General features: G+C 38.8%; 2 protein-coding genes across 4 annotated transcripts in view; one reads left to right on the plus strand and one right to left on the minus strand.

Moving 5' to 3' along the window:
- ACSM3 (acyl-CoA synthetase medium chain family member 3) overlaps positions 1 to 18,864 on the plus strand; it is a 28,237-nt gene extending 9,373 nt beyond the window's left edge. The window contains exons 4-14 of the mRNA XM_044234229.1: positions 2,065 to 2,272; positions 4,951 to 5,094; positions 5,210 to 5,366; positions 5,644 to 5,723; positions 7,508 to 7,631; positions 8,589 to 8,669; positions 13,141 to 13,242; positions 15,037 to 15,164; positions 15,255 to 15,354; positions 18,270 to 18,389; positions 18,778 to 18,864. Of these exons, the coding sequence (XP_044090164.1) occupies positions 2,065 to 2,272; positions 4,951 to 5,094; positions 5,210 to 5,366; positions 5,644 to 5,723; positions 7,508 to 7,631; positions 8,589 to 8,669; positions 13,141 to 13,242; positions 15,037 to 15,164; positions 15,255 to 15,354; positions 18,270 to 18,389; positions 18,778 to 18,864 (1,331 nt within the window). The remainder of the gene's footprint in view (positions 1 to 2,064; positions 2,273 to 4,950; positions 5,095 to 5,209; positions 5,367 to 5,643; positions 5,724 to 7,507; positions 7,632 to 8,588; positions 8,670 to 13,140; positions 13,243 to 15,036; positions 15,165 to 15,254; positions 15,355 to 18,269; positions 18,390 to 18,777) is intronic.
- ERI2 (ERI1 exoribonuclease family member 2) overlaps positions 1 to 22,440 on the minus strand; it is a 97,451-nt gene that overhangs the window by 69,006 nt on the left and 6,005 nt on the right. The window contains exons 8-10 of one of the 3 annotated variants that reach the window (XR_006382370.1): positions 21,463 to 21,551; positions 5,099 to 5,504; positions 4,810 to 4,971 (exon numbers count right to left, since the gene is read on the minus strand). Coding sequence is in view for 2 of the 3 variants with exons in the window: in XM_044234227.1 (XP_044090162.1) it covers positions 19,953 to 21,257; positions 21,463 to 21,551 (1,394 nt within the window). In the remaining variant the exon portion in view is untranslated. Of the gene's footprint in view, positions 1 to 4,809; positions 4,972 to 5,098; positions 5,505 to 18,927; positions 21,258 to 21,462; positions 21,552 to 22,440 lie in introns of those variants that run through there. The other 2 variants (XM_044234227.1, XM_044234228.1) reach the window with 2 other exon arrangements.

Genomic DNA, 22,440 nt, shown 5'->3' on the forward strand with positions numbered 1-22,440 from the left:
CTTGGTTTGCTACACAGATGCCTTAGCCCCTAATTCTGTATGTCTTAATCTACTCAGTCTCTTAAATCAAATACTTGAGGCAGAATCTGACTAACATGGCTTGGGTTGGGCCAGTCAGATGTGGTCAGAGGCAGGTGCATATGATACAAACATAGTTATTGGGGCTGCAGAAAGGAAGGCAGATTCTCTTGGAAGGGAGAATGAAAGGGAGACAGTAAATGGTAAATCTAATATACTAACAATGCTGAAAATAAGCATTATCTACCATCTAGATGGATGGGTGGATAGGCTAGGCTTTCAAATCCTGTTGCCAAATTGAATCACAAAAGTTACTTTTTTCATCCACCAAACAAACTTCTGGAAAAACTTTGTCTTTTCATGTAGATCTGTTAACAGGGAGAGAAGGAACTACTAGTACCAGAGTCTTTTGACCTTTCAAGCAAATGTACATATTGGTAATATCATTTTGTACACCCTAAATCATCAACATGGTAATAAGAGGCCTTCCCCAAGATTTACACTTGATCTTAGCCAAAAGGCCAAGAAGCGATGTCCCCCGACTAAGATTTAAAGTAACATTTTGTTCCCTGGCAAGAGACTATGTAATGTTTCCCTAAATGACTAATTTGGACAGGAAGTAGTTTTAATAGGTAAGACTGATCACTATTAATAGGTTCTTTAAAGATAGAATATGAATAATGTATTAGCAGGAATTAATTATCTAAGGGTGATGTGTTTAAATAAAGCGCTTCTGCTAGGCATGAAATGCTGGCAGTGGGCTTGTTCTTACAGAGTGCCTTTAAATTATAGAAAACTGTTAGGCCATAGTAGGCTAATTAATTATCCCCAGATGGATCATTTCTAAGGAATGACCTTGGAGTTAAAGATTCATAAACAATGCTGCATTGCCTGATGAGAAGAGAAAGATATTTTGAAGACTTTGGGTTTTGGTCCTGGTTGTCTGTTTCCTGAAGATCTCCACTGGAGGGGACTGTCCTACCCCAAAGGGAAAGACAAGCCAGTGTCAAGAGTCCAGAAATGAGCAGGTACATGTTCTTCAATCTTCCACTCCTGCTGTGATGCTGGGAAGAGTAAACACCACCGTGCAGTGCATAACTTCCACCCCTCTCTCTAGGGTCTGGACTTGAGAGTGGTAGAGCCCGAGATATAGATATGGATACATTTAACTATAGATACAGATATAGATACATTCTTGAAATTCCAATAATCCTTTGAGAAAATAATAGCTAAAATTTATTCAGCACTCTTTACACATTTTAACTCATTTACTCTTCATTAATCTTACAGAATCCCCATTATACGGATGTAGAACCTGAGACTCATAGAGATGAAGTGGCTTTTCCAAGGCCAACCGATAAGACTGTTTGGCTGCAGGATAGACTCTTAACAACTATACTACACTTACAGTGTAATTTACAGCAGGGAGAAATAGAGCACTGAAAAGATGAATGCCTCAATCCCTCCCTTTGGAAAGAAATCATAAAACATTTACATACGTTTTAAAAGGTGCTGGACTGAAGTGGTTAAGTGTACAGCTGTGGGGTCAGGCTACAGAGTTCAGTCCCTGCACTGCCACTTTCTACTCCAGTGATCTTTGGCAAATTATTCATAGATTTTATGGTGTTTTTTTTTTTTTTGTAGGGATTAAATAAGTTAAAACGTGCAAAGCACTTACACTAGCATCTGGCATTTAGCCAATAAATATTGGATAATAGAACTCTTCAATCAAAACTGTCTTCAAAAAAAAAAAGAAAAAAACCCTATCTTCAAGCTGAATGTTATGAATGGTCTTCAGATGGAAGAAAAGTAGCCAGCATTTAACATGCTTTCATGTTCAGTCAAAAGGGACACAGATATTGAGATGCTTTGAAAGGCAAAAGCAGAATAATGAAAGGAAGGCAAATAGATACCCAGACTAGTAAACTGAATGGCAAACTCATTCTGAGACAAAGAGAGGACACAGGAGCGATCTATATAGTACAGTAACTAACAATGATAAAGAAAATCCTTCCTTCTCTATGTTCTTTCCTTCTGCTTCTTCAGGGACAGTTTTAATTCCAGGAACCACTCAGCTGACCCAGAAAGACATTCTCTACAGACTGCAATCTTCGAAAGCCAAGTGCGTTATTACCAATGAAGTTTTAGCCCCAGCAGTAGACGCTGTTGCATCTAAATGTGAAAATCTGCACTCCAAGCTAATTGTGTCTCAGAAACCCAAAGACGGGTGGGGGAACCTCAAGGAGATGATGAAGTGAGTAGCCATAACTGTTGTAGGACAGCTTCCCCAGAAAGAAAGGGAACAACTGAAAAGGTATTCAATCCACAAGTGATCAGAAAAATGAAAATTAAAACGAGGCAAAGGGAACAACTGGTGATTACTCCTGCACTAATAATCTGCAAAGCTCTGAGGCAAGCAGGAGCTTGGAGTGGTTTTTGTATGTTAGGATCTTGAAGGAAGCAGGCCCTGAGATAGAGATCGGTTGTGTAAGAAGTTTATTAAGGATTTGTCTTGGGGTCGGGACGCCTGGGTGGCTCAGTTGGTTGGACGACTGCCTTCGGCTCAGGCCGTGATCCTGGAGTCCCGGGATCGAGTCCCACATCAGGCTCCCAGCTCCATGGGGAGTCTGCTTCGCTCTCTGACCTTCTTCTCGCTCATGCTCTCTCTCACTGTCTCTCTCTCTCAAATAAATAAATAAAATCTTTAAAAAAAAAAAAAAAGGATTTGTCTTGGGGTCAATATCTATGAAAGAAGGGCAAGGAGGGGGATTGAGCAAAAGAAGAAATTTATCTGCCATGCACTCCCAGAAAAACCTTCAGCTAATCCACTGGAACCTCTGGGGCTTGGATAGTCCTTCAAAGCTTTTCCAGGATAAAGCAAAAGGTCCTGGCCTTTATATACCATTACTGATCAGTAACTGAGTGTGTGCTTTCCCTAGAAGGAAGGGATGACCTTGAGCGAGGCAGCTCTCTTCAGCCAAAGCTATCTCTGAATAGGGCTCCCAGCAGCTGTGGGGGGTAAGTCCTTCGTTCCTGCAGCCAAATCTAGGAGGTGCATTCACAGCACCAACACAGAGCTGTTATCGTTACCCAGAGAAACTGATCATAATCAGTTCTTATGTGTAGGCTATATCATTTCCTTGCAGATACCAACACTTCAGGTTATAAATAAGAACACTTAAAGTTAATGGATGCTATTATAAAACTAAGTTACACTGATGTTCAGTCCCTTCTGTGGAATGCTTCCAGGGGTCACTTAGCACTCTCGCCCAGTATTGGTTCTATCTTAGCTTTAGGTTGGCAGCCAGTTCCCTCTCTAGAATGAGCTTCCCACCTTTACCCAAGGAATTGGGAGTATGTTTGCAACTCCATACTTATTCCTATCTCCTTTAAAATAGCTAACATTTACTGAGTTTTTACCAAAAGCCAAGTACTGTTCTAATTAAAAATGATATACTTGCAACTTGGGTAACATTTATATGGCTTTGGTTATGTGCCAAAAACTGTTCCAAGCATTTCACATATATTAACTCATTTACATATTGCAATAACTTAAGAAGGGGGTACTACAGTAATACACGTGAATAAGGCCAAATGCTAGGATTTGGCAGAGTTGGGTTTCAAACCCAGGGAGTCTGGCACCTGAGGCCACACTCCTAACTGCTACGTTTACAGCCTCTAGTGGTGAAATTGGTATGATAACCCCACCTTAGGTTTCTATAGAAATGAGAGGTACACAGCTATAGGTACTATTTTTAAGGAAGAAATTATGGAATCATAGACTAAACACTTAGACTAGCTTCATTAGGCTTTTCTATAATAACAACTTTTTTTTCTATAATAACAACTTTTCTATAATTCTTGTAGCCTGGATGTTTCTTACTTTTTTTTTTTTTAAAGATATTTCATTTATTTATTTGACAGAAACACAGCGAGAGAAGGAACACAAGCAGGGCGAGTGGGAGAAGGAGAAGCAGGTTTCCTGCTAAGCAGGGAGCCCAATGCGGGGCCCAATCCCAGGACCCTGGGATTATGACCCAAGCTAAGGGCAAACGCCCAACGACTGAGCCACCCAGGCGCCCCTGGATGTTTCTAATTCTTTTTTTTTTTATTAAGATTTTATTTATTTATTTGACAGACAGAGATCACAAGTAGGCAGAGAGGCAGGCAGAGAGAGAGGGGGGAAGCAGCTTCCACACTGAGCAGAGAGCCCCATGCAGGGCTTGGTTCCAGCACCCTGAGATCATGACCTGAACCAAAGGCAGAGGCTTTAACCCACTGAGCCTCCCAGCTGCCCCTGGATGTTTCTAATTCTAATGTTTCATTCTCAGCCCAACACTCCCAGATAAAATCTCTATGCTTTTTAGGCACTGTATGTACAGAGCTTACCTCCTCTCAGGTGCCCTAATGTATGACCTATTAGCAGCCCAGTTATCCATTGGATCTGCATCCGATTCTTGAACAGTGTGGGAATTACCATCTTGCCTAATACCATCACCCATGACTTCTAATCACATACTCACTTCCTTAAAAAGAAAAATTACTTGAAAACATCCACAGTGAAGGGGAAGGGGCCATTCTCACATAGTCTTAATTATACGATCATAGATACCTTGTTCTGCTGACGGTATGATAAAACACTCGAGTTTTTTAAAATGCTTCAGCTCTTCTTTATCACATAGTAAAAAGCTATGAAACCAATTACAAGCCTATTATAAATGGGCTTTGATGACAAAATTTAGTTTAATTCCAGAAAGCACCTATGAAGATAGAGAAAGAGATGACTTTTACCTTGGAATTCAGCCTAAGTCACCAGGGCCTAATCCATGAGGTGAAGAGGTCCATGTAGATGGTTTCTTGAATTCTCTTCTGTGGTAACAGTTCATGATGCCACGTGCAATGTGCAGAATCAATGTAGTTCTTCCTTTGCAGACACGCCAGTGACAGCCACACCTGTGTGAAGACAAAACACGATGAGATGATGTCCATTTACTTTACCAGCGGAACAAGCGGATCCCCCAAAATGACTGGACACACTCACAGCAGTTTTGGTTTAGGATTATCTGTAAATGGAAGGTACCTTCACAGAACTCCAGCTTGACGTGTCAAAACTACAAAGGTGATGATTCACTTGTTGATCTTTTCAATTTGTTTTCCTTATATGGATCAGGACTATTCTTTGTTTTCCCAGGTTCTGGCTGGATTTGACTCCTTCAGATGTGATGTGGAATACCTCAGACACAGGCTGGGCAAAGTCGGCATGGAGTAGTGTCTTTTCTCCATGGATCCAGGGAGCATGTGTATTTGCACATTATTTGCCACGTTTCGAGCCAACTTCCATCTTGCAAGTAAGGCCCAGGGCGCAAGAGGTCACTATTCAGGAATGCTTTAACAGTGTCCCCGACAGGACTGATGAATAAAGCAACTTGCAGAAATCAGAGTAGACAACATGATTTAAGAATTTCACACCTGGAAAGTCAATTATCCTGAAAAGATATACAAAGGAAAGGTGTGAATGCATTTATGTTGGAATAAACAACGTTTAAGTTGTGCTGTGCCTACCAAACATTTAGGGACTTATTTTTAAAGTTGCAGTAAGACTAAGAGTTTACTTCTAAATTGCAGACACTTTCCAAGTTTCCCATCACAGTCTTCTGTTCAGCACCAACTGCATACCGAATGCTTATACAGAATGATATGACCAGGTAAGCAGGTTGGTAAATAAGCACTTAGTGGGGTTAGGGGAGAAGAAAAGGAAGCCATAAAACAAAGGCTATTTCTGCCTAAAAAAACGTAGTTCCACGTTGGTAGGTATGGAGTTTAACAATCTCTTGTCCCCCTTTTCCTTCTTGCTCTCATTCTTTAAGTCGTAATTGTTGGGTCCAGGGCAGGATCCCCTAAGCAAGAGGAGGAAAGGGAGGGTTCAGCCGTGGGTGTACCCCTTTGGAGCCCAGTGGTTATGGATAAAAGGTGTTTAATCTTTTAGATGATCAATGTTGCCTGAGCTGAGAAACCAGAAAAATAACCCCTATTTGGAACTCTAGTCCAGCAAATAGGAGAAAGGATAGATGTCTTTTGCTCTATTACTGATTCCATTTGAAAGGGTGCATTGGTAAATATTTTTGAATTGTTAAAAATTTTTAAAACTTTTTGAATAGGGAGTATTTCATACAACATAAAATTCAATAGGTGTGTAAAAATACAGAGTGAAAGTTCTTTTTCTAAGTCTTGTCCTCTGTCTCAGTTCTCCTCCGTGAAATCTGTGCAAACACAAGCCAATATGCCAGTATTCTCACCCTTTTATAAACATAAAGGGAGGGGTGCCTGGGTGGCTCAGTGAGTTAAAGCCTCTGCCTTCAGCTCTCCTTATGGTCCCAGGGTCCTGGGATCAAGCCCCGCAAGGAGTCTGCTTCCCTTCCTCTCTCTCTGCCTGCCTCTCTGCCTACTCGTGATCTGTCAAATATAAATAAATAAATAAATAAACAAAACAAACACACAAAAAACATAAATGGAAACATAATATGTTCACGGTTCTGTACGTTCCTTTTTTTGCCTAACAATATATACTGGAACTGTGTGCTATCCAGTTCTATCCAATATGGTAAATATTGCCCCATATAATTACTTAAATATAATTTTTTAAAATTTTTTTAAAAGATTTTATTTATTTATTTGACAGACAGAGATCACAAGTAGGCAGAGAGGCAGGCAGAGAGAGAGGGGAGGGAAGCAGGCTCCCCGCTGAGCAGAGAGCCCGATGCAGGGCTCAATCCCAGGACCCTGAGATCATGACCTGAGCCGAAGGCAGAGGCTTTAATCCACTAAGCCACCCAGGCGCCCCTCACATTTAATTTTAATTAATTAAAAATTCAGTTCCAAAGTTGCACTAGCTATGTTTCAAGCGCTCAGTAGCCACATAAGGCTAGATGATACTGCAGTGGATAGTGCAGATAATAGAACACTTTGATTGTGGCAAAAATTTCTGTTGGACAGCACTGTCTAGGAGTTTTCTTTATTCTTTTTTTTACCGCTCTATAGTATTTCATTGCATAATATTCCACAGTCAATTTAACCACACAACTGGTAAATTGTTTTTTTAAATATTTAATATATTTATTTGACAGAGATCACAAGTAGGTAGAGAGGCAGGCAGAGAGAGAGTGGGAGGCAGGCTCCCTGCTGAGCAGAGAGTCCAATGCGGGGCTCGATGCGGGGTTCGATCCCAAGACCCTGGGATCATGTCCTGAGCCAAAGGCAGAGGCTTTAACCTACTGAGCCACCCAGGTACCCCAAAAAATAAAAGTGGGGGGGGGAAAAGGATGTTTTAGGAGTCACCTTACAATGTTAGAATGGTTTGTTTATTTTGTATTGGCTAGGGGAGGAAGGAGGGAACTAAAACACACTTAACATTGAATTTCTTAGAAGTAACTTTAATTTTCATTTCTCTCCATTTTTTCTCCTTAATTTAACTTACCTGTTTTCTGAGAAGCTATAAATTTAAAAGCTTAAAGCACTGTGTGAGTGCTGGTGAACCAATCAATCCTGAAGTGACTGAACAATGGAGAAAAAGGACAGGTCTGGATATCTATGAAGGATACGGACAGACTGAAACGGTATAGGACCTCATTGAAAAGACAAGGCTGGACTCGACTTAGCTGGATAAATAAAAACTGATAAATAAATATAAATAACTGATAAATAAATTTTAAAATACGTATTTATTATATCCTTATGATTGAGAAATAGGGAGGAAGGTGAGTGGTTAGAAGAATAGTTAAAAAAAAAAGTTGTAAGGGAAGCTAGTTGCATAAAAGCTCTGTAACAGATACAGTTGTTTAGCCATATACTGAGAAAAGCCACAATAGAGCCGATCAGAAGGCAGTACAATATATTTTAAGTGAAAGAATACTAGATCTACAGAAAGATTCCCCTTATGTAAGAGGGAACTCTCTTAGTCAGGGCTGCCTCAAAATGTAAAATGCTGAGCTCCTTGTTACTTGAAATATTAAGAGTTCACTAGATAACTCCTTGGCAAGTATACTTCTAAAAAAAGTTATTTAAAGAGCTTATAGAAATAAGAATAAGAAAGAATTCTAGAGGAAATGAATAAGCTACTAACAAGACTGATTATTATGTAAGGAAAAGGAGGCATACAATGGAGCAGATAAGGGAAAGGCTGAAAAATTTTTCATAGCGTATCTTTTTATAATGCTTCAATTTATAAACCATGAGAATGTAGTGCCTGGTCAAAAATTAAAATACCTAAAAGTGACAGATGTATGAAATAGAAGCAGCATAATAAGTATCATGCTAATATGGGTACAAATGTTTTCATTAATGTGGATATTTTAGTAATTATCAATTTACTAAGTATTGTGACTTTACTCGATGTATTTGTTTAGTGTCTATCTCTACACTCCACGAGAGCAGAAATTTGTTTTATTTTGAGCCTTGCTCATCATAATAATGATGATCATCAATAAATATTTGTTTTATGAATGCATGGTAGATGAATGAATGAATTTTAAGTTACTTATAATGTTACTTGATTCTTTTTCCTTCTGAACTAGGTGCTAATCTGCGGAAATTTTAAGGGAATGAAAATTAAGCCTGGCTCAATGGGAAAGCCGTCTCCTGCTTTTGATGTTAAGGTTTGCACATCCCCTTCCAGGAGAATATTTAACAACCCAATCTGTTTACCACTTATCCCACTCTACCCTCTGCTACACTCCTAGTTTTGGTGATGATTTCATGCTGCTTCTATGACATCTTAATTTCCATGTAATGGAAATGGATTAGAGACATTAATTTAATGGTCTCCATTTTTATTTTTTTTTTGCAAAGAAGTTTCTCGTGCCAAGCAGTTCTAGGAATTTTATAAATATTAATCTATTTGATTCCCAGAAAGAACTTATGAGAGACATTACCAATATAAGAATCATCTTAAAATGGCTGAAGGGAAGTAGGAGATACAGGCTTCCAATTATAGAATAAGTAAGTTACAAAGATAGAAGATCAGCATAGGGAATATAGTCAATGGTATTGTATCATATTGTATGGTGACCCAGGGCGGCTACACTTGTGGTGAGCATAGCATAATATATCAACTCGTTGAATCACTATGTTGTACATCTAAAACTAATATAACAGTGTATGTCAACTGCATGTCAATAAAAAATAAAAAAGAACCATTTTATAGATGAGGCACAGAGAGGGAAGGAATTCACCAGAGGTCACATAGCTAGGAGCTACTAGTGTTGGGATTCAATCCCAAGCAATCTGTTTCCAGTATCTGTACTTTTAACCACAACCATCACATTGCCCTTTTTAACAAGGGAGGTTAAGACCTTCTAAGGGGTTCAAGTAGGCCAAAGAAAGCTATAGTTTATAGTAGCTGAAGCATTTTTCTCCTTACCCAGCCCTGCCTGGCCATTTCCTGGCTCTCTGTAACCATGGCTGTTATTACCACCTGATCCCTAAGGAGCATCCTATTATCCCATCTGCACAATTTGTACAGGATTAGAATTGTTCTCAGATCAGTAGACCCAAAGCTAGGCATAGCCAAAGGAACTTACACTAATACATAAGAGAAAACCATGGCATAGCAATGAAAACACAAAATAGATGAGTCTACAGAACAGATCACACAAAACCAAACCTAAATGAGGGGTAATTACAGATTAAATCAATCTTCTGAGGCTTTTCTGATCATAAGGATTACACAGATACTTGTTAAAAAATATTAATTTTCAGGCCCCTTCACAGACCCTGAAATCTGTGTTTTAAACAAGCATCCCAATTCCTATGATTGGGTAAGTTTGAAAAAGTTTGTGTAAGTTTGAAGTGGATTACTGATGTCAGCTTATGGAATAAGCCAGATCTGGGTTCTCGCCCTTGCTTTAACTTTGATGAGAACCTCATCTAAAAGTAGGCTTGCCTGGTGGTTCAGGTCTGGCTCTGAGCTTCATGAGCTGAGTGTCTTTGGCTGAGTGTCTCTGGGGAAGTTTCTAAAGTCTCAGTTTCCTGATTTGTAAAATAGGGACTAGGGTGACCAACTTGCCTCAGTTTGCCTGGGACTTACTTGGTTTTAGCATGGAAAGACATACATCGCAGAGACACTCTCCTGCCTCAGTCCCAGGCAAACTGGTGGTTGGTTGACCTAATAATAACAGAACTGATATCACAGGCTTCTTGTGAGGATCAAATGAGATAACATCTCTAAAGAACCAAGTGTTTGGCACATAATATAGACCTAAAAGATAGGTGCCATTATTATCATTCCTCTTTCCCTTGCATTTCCTTCCTTTGAAAAGCTTTTCTAAGAAGAGATGGTAGAGGAGTCCTGGTTACATTCTGTAAACAGGCTTAACAATGGTTCATTGGTTTATAGGCTGCCTTAGGTTAGAGAAAGAAAAATTGGTAATTAAGCATTATTATGTCTGCATTTTAAGTAATCAAGCTAGCATTTCACAAAGCTATGTTCCTTTCTTCCCTCTTAATAACAATTCCCAATATGCATGGCTGTGAAGGTCTCACAGGTGCAGCTGTACTCACAGTGATCCAAAAGCATTGTATCACCACCGCCCCACTAATTTGAGCTCAGTGGTTTTCTGGAGCAACTATATTTGAATGCAGAAATTCTCCAAGAGGAGAATTGCTCTGTCATGCATTCCCAGTCAGCATTACTAGCTAATTTTTCCCCCAATTTTAAATTATAATAAATACACATAAAATATACCATCTTGACCATTTTTAAGTGCATAGCTCAGTGGTATTAAATACGTTCATAATATTGTGCAATTATTAATAAGATCTAGCTCCATAACTCTTTTCATCTTGTAAAATTGAGACTATATCTATTAAATAATAACTTCCCATTCCACAATGTCCCCGGCCCCGGCAACCACCATTCTACTTTCTACCTCTGTAACTACTATGTATAAGTCCCTCGTATTAAGTGGAACCGGTATTTATCTTTTTGTGACTGGCTAATTACACCTTAGTATAATGTCCCCAAGTCTTATCCATGTAGCATGGGTCAAAATTTCCTTCCTTTTTTAAGGCTGGATAATAGCCCATTGTATGGATATAACACATTTTGCTTTTCTGTTCATTTGTCAGTGGGCGGTTCTTTCCACATTTTAGCTATTGTGACTAGTGCTGTGATCAACATGGGTATATAAATATCTCTTCAAGGCCATGCTTTTAATTCTTTGGGGTATATACACAGAAGCAGAAATGCTGGATCATATGGTAATTCTATTTTTAATTTTTTGAGGAACTGCCATACTGTTTTCTACAGTGGTTATACCATTTTACATTCCCAAAACAGTGCACAAGGGTTCCAATTTTTCCACATCTTCACCAACACTTTTTGTGTTTTTGATAGCAGCTAAACTAATGGGTGTGAAGTGTATCTCTTTGTAATTTTGTTGTGCATATTTCCCTAAGGCAGCTACCTCCATTTTCAACTTTTTCCCAAGGGCTCCTATTACTTCTCTTGTTACCTAGCTAAGAGCATCTGCAATGACAGTGTGGCATCTGGGGATGTGCTCCCACCAGCTGGGTATCAGAGTCTTGCAACTTCAAAGCCCCAAACCCATAATTTTCATGTCTAAAGATTTTTAAGGCCACTTGCATAATCTGGAGATTCTCTCCAGAAATAGAACATTTGCCTCTTCCTATCCATTAAAGAGTAGTCTATTTTAAGTATCTGGAACTCTTTTCTTTTTTTAAGATTTTATTTATTTATTTGACAGAGAGATAACAAGTAGGCAGAGAGGCAGGCAGAGAGGGCGGGGGCGAGAGGGGGGGAGCAGACTCCTTGCTGAGCAGAGAGCCCAATGCGAGTTCGATCCCAGGACCCTGAGATCATGACCTGAGCCGAAGGCAGAGGCTTAACCCACTGAGCAACCCAGGCACCCCAGTATCTGGAACTCTTAAAATATCTCCTTTCCATCAGTAATTCCTTGATACTGGAACCAAATGTTCTTTAGATGACTGGGTGGGAATTTATATATTTTTTATTTATAAGAATGTAAAAGTATGATTTTACATTTAGAACTCTTCTGCCTTTCAAGTTTCTTTTGGGGACATAGCTCATTTCCATCTGGAAAATGCCAAATAAGTATTATACCCCTATTTTCCACACAAGCCACATCTCAGATTTGAAGGCTCTTGGTGGATGTCCGTTTCATATTTAAAGATAGCTAAAAATTATTTAAGGCAAAATGTGGTACATGAGTTAAGTGACCAGCCTGAAAAATATTAATCTGGGTTTTTCAAAATTGGATTGAACTCACTGGAGAGCCTGCAGAGAAGTGTTGTGACGAAGAGGGCAAGATCTGGAGTGTGATTGCTGAGATTAATTTCATCTCAGTTATATACTGTGTTGCTTAAACTCTGCACCTTGGTTTCCTCATTTAAGCACGGTAATAGTGCAAACCAGATAGAACTATTGTAATGACTAAAGAAAACAGTATATGTGAAGTACTTAGAGCTGTAGCATTTATTACTTGGAAAGCAGCCAGGGCCTAGGTAACGCTAGCTACTGTCAGTTTTTCACTGTTAGGTACTTCAGGGAACTAGGAGGACTCGGGAAAAGGTAAGAAAACAAGGCTTCTGGCATACTCAGCAGTGTCTCAACCAGAAAACATTTCCCTTTCTCTGCTTATATTGGGCTCCTAAAGTAAGGTTTTATTTGTTCCATAGTTAAACAACGTTTGTAAACCAGTAATGAAATACTTACTTAATAAGAGTAATACTTAATAAGACAACCAAGACATACTGCATGATAAAAGAAGGTTGTAAAACAGTGTATTTATGAAGTGATCCTATTTTTTCCTATCTCTATATTGTCTCAAAAGATATGACCAAAAATGAGATTATTGTTAGATAGAATTAAAGATGATTTTTATTCTTTTTATTTTGCTAACTTGCATTTTGTCATGTATTTTGCACTAAGAATTTATAAACACATTTCTCTTGAGAATTTAAAGTATACTTAAATTTTTTTTGGAAGCCTGCATTCTTAAATGGCAAAATACAAAACATGCAAAGTAAAATTTTAACATGCACCTTACATAAAAATTTCCTTAAATAAATTGTTCTATTTTATCCTAGATTGTAGATGTAAATGGCAATGTTCTACCTCCTGGACAAGAAGGAGATATTGGCATTCAAGTTCTACCTAACCGACCATTTGGCCTTTTTGCTCATTATATAGTAAGAGACTTATTAAATAACCTCTTATTTCCTACTTATTTCTCAAAAGTGCTTGGTAATGATCCCTATTTGCCATAAAACACACCCAGGATAGGTACTTTAGACATATCTTGAGAGATTCATTGTCCTGAATATTAATTCCTCAGATAGGAAATCAAAGAAACATCCAAATGCTTGTTCTCCCAAGGCTAGATCACTGCTGCAGGCTCATGAAGGTAAGAGAAGGGAGCCCTAGAAAGACAGCCTTTTTGTATATACTCCTCCTCTACACAGTGAAACAGCACTTAATCATTTTCCTGAAACCTGATTATTCTCCCTTCTTGAGTGAGAGGGATAGAAAATGGGGCAGTGAGATTAAGAAATGTCTTTCACTAGAGGCCTTCCAAGTTCCCTACTGTTTGCAAACCTATTTTCATCTATGATGGAAGTATACAAATTATAGTGAAGTTTACATTGATATAAGCACAGGTCCGGGTTCTACTTATCAGTGAATTTTAAAAATTTTTAAAAGATTTTATTTATTTGACAGAGATGAAAAGAGCACAAGCAGGGGGAGCGGTAGGCAGAGGCAGAGGGAGAAACAGGGACAGAACCCAGGACCCTGTGATCATGACCTGAGCCAAAGGCAGATGCTTAACTGACTGAGCCACCCAAGCATCCCTACTTGTCCATGAATTTTACATAATATAACAATACTTCCTTTTTTCCTCCTACCAGAGTTACAGAACCAGTTCTGGTTTTGTGTAAAATGAAACAAAATGTAAAAACAAAGTTTATTCTTTATTAGGTGCTGGTGCTTTCTTTTAACTCTTGAGTACTCACCTCTCTCTTTTCCTCCCAGTGTTAGGTATTAACCACCCAAAAGACTTAATTACCGCACACCTTGGATCCTCAACTCATGCAGTGTTTAGTGATCCATCAAAGAAAATTCCCAGGGGGGCACGTGGTGGCTCAGTTGGTTAAGCAACCAACTCTTGGTTTCCCCTGAAGTTGTGATCCCAGGGTCATGGGAATGAGCCCTACATTGGGCTCTGCATTCAACATGGGGTCTGCTTAATATTCTTTCCCTCTCCCTGTGGCCATCCCGCTACTCTCTCTCTCTCTCTCTCTCTCTCTCTCAAATTTTAAACATCTTTAAAAAAGAAAAGAAGGGGTACCTGGGTGGCTCAGTCAATTAAGCATCTGCCTTCGGCCCAGGTCATGATCCCAGGGTCCTGGAATCCAGCCTCCATGTCTCAGGCTCTCTGCTCAGTGGGGAGTCTCCTTCTCCCTCTGTGTCTGCCCCTCCCAACCCCATTCATGCTCCCCCCCTTGCTATCTCCCTCTCTCTCTCTCTAAATAAATAAACAAAATCTTTTTTTTTAAGATTTTATTTATTTGACAGACAGAGATCACAAGTAGGCAGAGAGGCAGGCAGAGAGAGAGGGGGAAGCAGACTCCCCGCTGAGCAGAGAGCCCGATGCGGGGCTCGATCCCAGGACCCTGGGATCATGACCTGAGCTGAAGGCAGAGGCCTTAACCCACTGAGCCATCCAGGTGCCCCTAAATAAAATCTTTAAAAAAGAAAAGAAAATTGTCAGGATGGCAGCATGCCTAGTCTTTGTAACTATAGTTGACCTTTCTTTGACGGGGCTAGCTCAGCAACGGAATTTCATCTTTATGTGCTGCCACCTCTTCATTCCCAGTCTTCTCAAAGAGACCATTTTCCCCCCCTTCCCTTGAACATTTAAAAATCCAACTGAACAGAAGAATCACATTCACAGTAATACTAACAGAATGCTATTTGTTTCACAGGATAATCCTACAAAAACAGCTTCAACACTACGAGGCAATTTCTACATCACTGGGGACAGGGGCTATGTGGATGAAGATGGCTATTTCTGGTTTGTTGCAAGAGCAGATGATATCATATTGTCCTCTGGGTAATTTTTCATCTGTGTATATGTCTACATTAACTGATCATGGGTGTTCTGGAGTAAATCTGCTGCTCACCTTTCTGTTTTATTTCCCAGTTACAGAATTGGACCATTTGAGGTGGAAAGTGCCCTGATTGAGCATCCTGCAGTTGTAGAGGCTGCTGTTGTCAGCAGCCCAGACCCCACCAGGGGGGAGGTAAAAAAAAAAAAATTCATCTCCACTTTATAATTTGTTGGCAGTCTACTTTTCATACTTCTCAGCAGTTCACTGAAACAGAATTCCCCAAATGACTAACTCCAAGTCAGACAGTCATTAGTAAATACGCTAGTCAGAAAGAACTGCTATGAAAAAGACTGAAAATATATATAAGGAATTTGTATCCTTTCCATAGAGGGATGGTGCGAATGCCAACAACCCAGGCTCACAGCAGGATAGGATGCCAGATATCCGCTAGATGGTATTATTACCCAGGTTTGGAAACCAACATGGTCTTTTATGTAGCTGAGGAGGCTAGGACGGCATCAGATATCAGGGGATGGAAGGAAGGTCAAAGATAGCAATTAAGGGGGCACCTGGGTGGCTCAGTGGGTTAAGCCTCTGCCTTCTGCTCAGGTCGTGGTCTCAGAGTCCTGGGATTGAGCCCCGCATCGGGCTCTCTGCTTAGCAGGGAACCTGCCTCCCCCTTGCCCCCCGCCGTCTGTCTCTCTGCCAACTTGTAATCTCTCTCTGTCAAATAATAAATAAAATCTTTAGGGGCGCCTGGGTGGCTCAGTGGGTTAAGCCGCTGCCTTCGGCCTGGGTCATGATCCCAGGGTCCTGGGATCGAATCCCGCATCGGGCTCTCTGCTCGGCAGGGAGCCTGCTTCCTCCTCTCTCTCTCTGCCTGCCTCTCTGCCTACTTGTGATCTCTCCCTGTCAAATGGATAAATAAAATCTTTAAAAAAAAAAAAAAATAAATAAATAAATAAATAAATAAAATCTTAAAAAAAAAAAAATAAAAGATAGCAACTAAAGCAACCAAAAGTAGGCTGGGTACATGGATGGGTGGAAGATTCAGGAAATAAGCTGTGAATAAGACAGTCCTAAAAGCTCATCCCCCCCCCTTTTTTTTAAAGTAAGCTCTATGCCCAGTGAGAGGCTTCATCTCATGACCCCAAGATCATGAGTCATATATACGCTTGAAAGCTCATTCTTACTGGGGCTGGTCAGAGGGTACTTTGGGTTTCAAGGTTCCGTGCTACTCTTCAGGTCTCCTTTGCCAAGCAAGGCCTCCAATATTCCATAGATCAGGGAATTGATTCTGTGATTACTGAAGTTTATCCTTTCACTTTTAACTCCACCAGTAGGATCACAATGTTCTTTGTAATTTGAAGGCTATAGGTCACTACTGGACTTATGCAATGATGGAAATATTCTATATCTGCACAATTTGATACAATAAACATGGCTATAAAGTACTTGAGATGTGGCTGGTATGATTGAGAAAATGTTTATTTCATTTTAATTAAGTTTAAAGTTACAAGTGGCTACCATGTTAAATGGCACAACTATAGACTTATAAAAATGCAACATTTTGCAGAGAATTTTAGAGAAACTTTTAAGCCAACTTAAGGATTTTAGTTAAAAAAAATTTTTTTTTGTACTTCTAATATCACTACAACTAATACCTAATATTTCTGATGACTTTTTCTGATGTTCCAGGTATTATTAAGCCTTACACAGGGCCTGTATAGGCCGTATTTAATCCTCACAACCTCTCTTTTTGGAGAAGGAAACAAGCACAGAGAGGTATCCTAACATTCCCAAAATTACACAACAAAGTGTGATTTGAACCTGGACTGTCTGACTTTAGAGTTCATGCTCTTAATCATGTTAGGGCACTCCATATTAATTTACGATCTTCTGTAATGGTTTATAAAGACTTTTATAGGGGCACCTGGGTGGCTTAGACAGTTGAGTATCTAACTCTCGATTTCAGGTCAGGTCATGATCTCAGGGTCATGAGATTGAGCTCCAAGTTGAGCTCTGCACTAAGTGTGGGATTTTCTTGAGATTCTCTCCCTCTGCCCCTTCTGCAACTCCTGGGTGCATGGATGTGCTTTCTCTATAATAAGTAAATAAATCTTAAAAAAAAAAATTTACAAAGATACAGTGGATGTTATCCAAGGTGTAGAAGTTATCAATATTCAAGCCAATAATTACAAACATTAGTTCTTAAAATAATCTGCCTTTGAATGAGTCACCTCTAGCAAGGTTAAATTTTTTTATTGATAAAGCAGAAGAGCCAGTATAAACACAAAAACATTTTATGAAATACCAAAAAATGGGTATGATAAAATTATAGATAGATGGTCTAAACACTCTGGGCAGGGCAGGATTTTCCAAAACATTTCAAGGAAGAGTGAACTTTGAGAACAGGATTTGTGAGCATAAAGTGATGAAGTCCTCCCTGTCTTCTGCCAATTAGACGGCAAGACCACCACCATTTTCTACTCTTGTTCCTCAAGGTCAGGTAAATTGGTCGTAGTAATAGCAAAGTGTATGTCGGAATTTTCACAGCCTTATTATCAACATAAGTACCTCTGGAATGAAGAGTGCACAGCCTGAATGAACTGTTCCCTTCAACAAGGATAGAGCAAACTCAGTGTGAATACTCTTTATAAGGGGCACAATGAGGGTAGGGACCTAGAAACTAGGCTAGACCAGGCTAAGATGTTACCCAAAAGGCTGTGCTTAGTGCATTGTCGAGTTCCTAAAAGGGAAATATTTTTTTTCTAAAAGGAAATTTTCTTGAAGCTGATGAAAGATGAGGTAAGAAGTCAAGAGCAAAAACAGCTCAGAAACAGAAGCAGGTCAGAGGGCAGAGTTCAAGATGTAGTTAGATGAGAAAGTTCTAATTCATTAAGATCATTAACAAAGCAGAGGTCCCAGAAACTCTCTTGTATTACAGAACAAGAGTTATAAGACTCAAACTGGCTGACTTAAGAGCACAGAGCTGGGATTAAACACTATGAAGCCTTCTGGCCCACCCCAGCAAGCACTTAGATTCCCAGTTAGAGAAACATAAAAATATACACTCATCTTCCTTGTGTTTCAAATATTTTTTGCAGGTAGTAAAGGCTTTTATTGTTCTGGCCCCTGATTACATGTCACATGATCAAGAACAACTAAAAAAGGAGATTCAGGAGCATGTTAAAAAAACTACAGCACCTTACAAATATCCCAGAAAGGTAGGTATTCTAATTATGATGACAATTTGCTTAGCATTGTGACAAATTTCAGCTTTTTAAAAAAAAATTTTTAATAAATATTCTCCTCAAACATGCTATACCAAATATTCCGAACTGAACTAATGACATGGATAAGAATCAGAATCTTTTGAGATTAAAATGAAACTCTTGACATAATTTGCTGGGTCATTTGGCTTACTGGACTTGTAGTAAATTCTAAATACTAAGCGACATCTCCTCAGTAACACCCATCTCCGTTTCTGGTTGTTACCAAAACTGAACCAAATGGGTGTCCTAATTCTTTCACCTAGAGATAATAACTGCTATATAACTTACTTTGTCTAAAGATGGAAACTTCTGGGCTAATTTTTTCCCTTGATCCCAACAGGTAGAATTTGTTCAAGAGCTGCCAAAGACTATCAGCGGGAAGATCAAAAGAAATGAACTGAGGAAGAAAGAATGGGAAACAATTTAAATCTGTTCTATTATTTATCACAGTATCTATAAAACAAAGATTCTGCCCAAACCACAAGAGTACAGGGAGGTGATGACAAATGTGGTAATATATTTATAAGTTGTTGATTTAAAATATCTTGTGGTTGGGACACCTGGCTGGCTCAATCAGTCGAGAATGCAACTCTTGATAACAGGGTTCTAATTTTGAGCCCCAATTGAGTGTGGAGTACTTAAAAAAAAAATCTTTTAAAAAAGTAAAATAAAATATCTTGTGGGTGTAACATCAGAGGCTGAATTCTGAAATAAAATATTTAGAACATTTATTTAGAATAAAATTCCTCTGCATTAGTGTCAATGTTCTTATGATTTTGGCAATATGAAAACAATGCCATCAATTGCTGAGAAAATTTTAAAGCATATAGTATCTGAATCAAATTTTTGACCTGTTGGTTGAATCATTCATCTGACTCGTTAATATACAAATCAGAACAAATCTTCAAGTTTTGAAATAAAACTAAACAACTTATTATAAAAGTTTTTAGAAAAATAAAAATATCAGTTAGAAGATGATCATAATTCTCAAAGTCTAAGTATCTACCTGAAAACAGGTTAGGGATTTCTATTAGTCATATTTTTATTCAAGTAACTTAAAAATAGTTTAAATTCATTTCAGGGTCTAACTAAAGAAGAACATCATACAACTGTTGCATGTATCTAATCAAATGAAGTATACAAAATATTTAATTTGTGGTTCTTCAAAAAAGTATGATAAATTTGGCAAGTATTAATATATAAAAATAAAACAGTATACAACTATTATCAGAATACTCATGATGTTTGGAAATTCAAGGAACAACCAGGATTCATACATGAATGGAAGACACATGTTAGATAACTGATGAAATTAGAAGACTGTGAAATTGATTTTTTTCTCTATTTACTGTGTGTGTGTAAGTATGTATGTGTGTGTGTGTATACTACCAATATAGTCTATAGAACTCAAGATATGCTAAGTCCCCATAACTTGTAGCCCTATATACTTTTTTCTCTTTATCACACAAAAAGTCAAATTAAAGTAAAAGCATAGTTTAAATGTAGAGAAAGTTATCAATTCCTCATCGAAGGTCTGAGTCTCAATGAATTTTTAGGAAAATTTACGTTTCTGTTACATATATGGCTTACTTCTGGGGAACTAAGAGTGAGACCCCTTGGAGAATGAGACAGAACTCTGCTGTTGGCTCTTTCCTTTTGAAGTGTTTCTTCCCATTTGAAATAACCACAACACTTTCTGTTTTCTTGGTATTTCCCAACTGGACAACAATAGAAGACTTTTCCATGGTTTGGTCCATTATTAGAAACAACAAGTCTCTTAGATCTTCGGCCACACTTACATAAAGGAGGTGTCATTTTCCCACTCTTCCAAGGCTCTTGTAGGTTAACTGTAGAAGCTAAGATAGAGGGGAGGACCTTCAAGGAACAATTTCTCACTGGGGAGTCATCAGATGATGTAGGTTTTTCTTCATGAACAGTGAGGGTCTGTTTTTTTGCTGGCGGGAAAGATAGAGGACTGGATAGATTCCTTTTAGTACTACCTAAAAGGTGGGGGTATTTCCCCAAAACTGAAGGATGAGACATAGTGGCATTAACATTGTTGAAGCTACTTGATTTGCATTCAGGTAATTTAAAGTCAGAAGCATCTGAATCTGGATCTTTGGCTTCCTCCACATGATAAATAGTAGTATGTGGACTCTTATATACGACAGACTTAGAGGTCCCAGATTTTTGAGGGGTTTCTTCTGTGCCTTCTTTTAAAACCATTAATCTTTCTATATAATTAAATGATGTATCTAAGTTTGAGTCACTAGTGGAAGGTATACAATCTATACTTTGCTCAGGCTGAGATGCTGGCAGTAAAGCTACATCCTCCCAATCCGCCAACATAGGTAAACAATCAAGAGCAGAACTCATTTCCGTATCAGAAACATGATTAACAGATGAAACGGTAGTTGATACAAGTACCAATTCTGAACCAATTGCTGAAGACTTAGATTTGGTACTAAATGCAAGGTGTTCGTTTCTTATGTGCTTCTGCATAGGTGTATTCAAGCTGGCAGACGGCAACTGCTCCACAGAAGTAGAGGGCTTTGTATTAAAAAGAGATAAATAGCTTTTGGCATTATGAAGACCTGCTTTTACCTTGCTTTTTAGTTGGAGGTGATCTTGCTGTACCTTTATAGGAGAATTTACACCAACTGACCTCATTTGAACTTTTTCATGAGCATTTACTGTATTTTTAAGCTCCCTATCATATATGCTCAGACCCTGAATGCTACTGTTGCAGGCTGACCTTTCTTCAACTTGATTCGTATTCAAATTTCTGGTGAAAACGCTGGAATTCTTCTTAGTGGGAACCTATGATTCCACAGACAAATCCAACAGCTTTAGAAACTATGCATTCATAATCTCTTTAGTACACATTATATGATTTGACAGAAAAGAAAAATGTCATCATTCAATGATTTATCAAGGATTCCACACATGATATCTATATTTCAATGAACCTACGATTACTTCTGGAGTTTGAGATGACAGGATAAAGAGGCAAAACACCACTAACCTTGTTCAAGGACCTTGTAATTTTCATTAAGCAACCATCCCTGATCATTTTCCAAGCAAGCAGGGCAGTATTCCGAGAATCATCCAACCCTGAGGAAATAGATAACAAACACTGAATTTAATAGTAACAGTGTAAAGAAATACAGCAAAAATAAGAAATCATAATTAACATTGGAACATACTCTTAGTTTTATGATCATCTACTAATTTTAATTATGATAAATTGGACTAGCAAATGCTGTGGCAAGCTTACCAACAAAAGACAAGATCTCCCACATTTACAGAGGAGATAAAAATTTGTTACAGTTCAAAAAAATGCAAGCAGGGGCGCCTGGGTGGCTCAGTGGGTTAAGCCGCTGCCTTTGGCTCGGGTCATGGTCCCGGGGTCCTGGGATCGAGCCCTGCATTGGGCTCTCTGCTCAGCCGGGAGCCTGCTTCCTTCTCTCTCTCTCTGCCTGCCTCTCTGCCTGCTTGTGATTTCTCTCTGTCAAATAAATAAATAAATCTTAAAAAAAAAAAATGCAAGCAACAGTCTGTAGGGACCATGCTTTGTGAGTAATCTAACGGTCTTACTCAGTTTTTTCACGAATTCACTAATTTGGGCGTTTGTTTAATCTCCATCTGATTTAGCTAATTCTCATTCTTTTTAGCAACCAGAAAGCCACTAGATGGCAGTCTTTATCTTATACTACGTTATGGTAGTATAATTTGAAAGTCAGATGTCTTTGAATTGTATAGACTAGGAACTTCTTTTTTTTTTTTTAAAGATTTTATTTATTTATTTGACAGAGAGAAATCACAAGTAGATGGAGAGGCAGGCAGAGAGAGAGAGAGAAGCAGGCTCCCTGCTGAGCAGAGAGCCCGATGCGGAACTCGATCCCAGGACCCTGAGATCATGACCTGAGCCAAAGGCAGCGGCTTAACCCACTGAGCCACCCAGGCGCCCTAGACTAGGAACTTCTTTAGCCTGAAAGGATAC

This window comes from Neovison vison, chromosome 14, assembly GCF_020171115.1.
Source record: "Neovison vison isolate M4711 chromosome 14, ASM_NN_V1, whole genome shotgun sequence".
NCBI classification, from domain to species: domain Eukaryota; kingdom Metazoa; phylum Chordata; class Mammalia; order Carnivora; family Mustelidae; genus Neogale; species Neogale vison.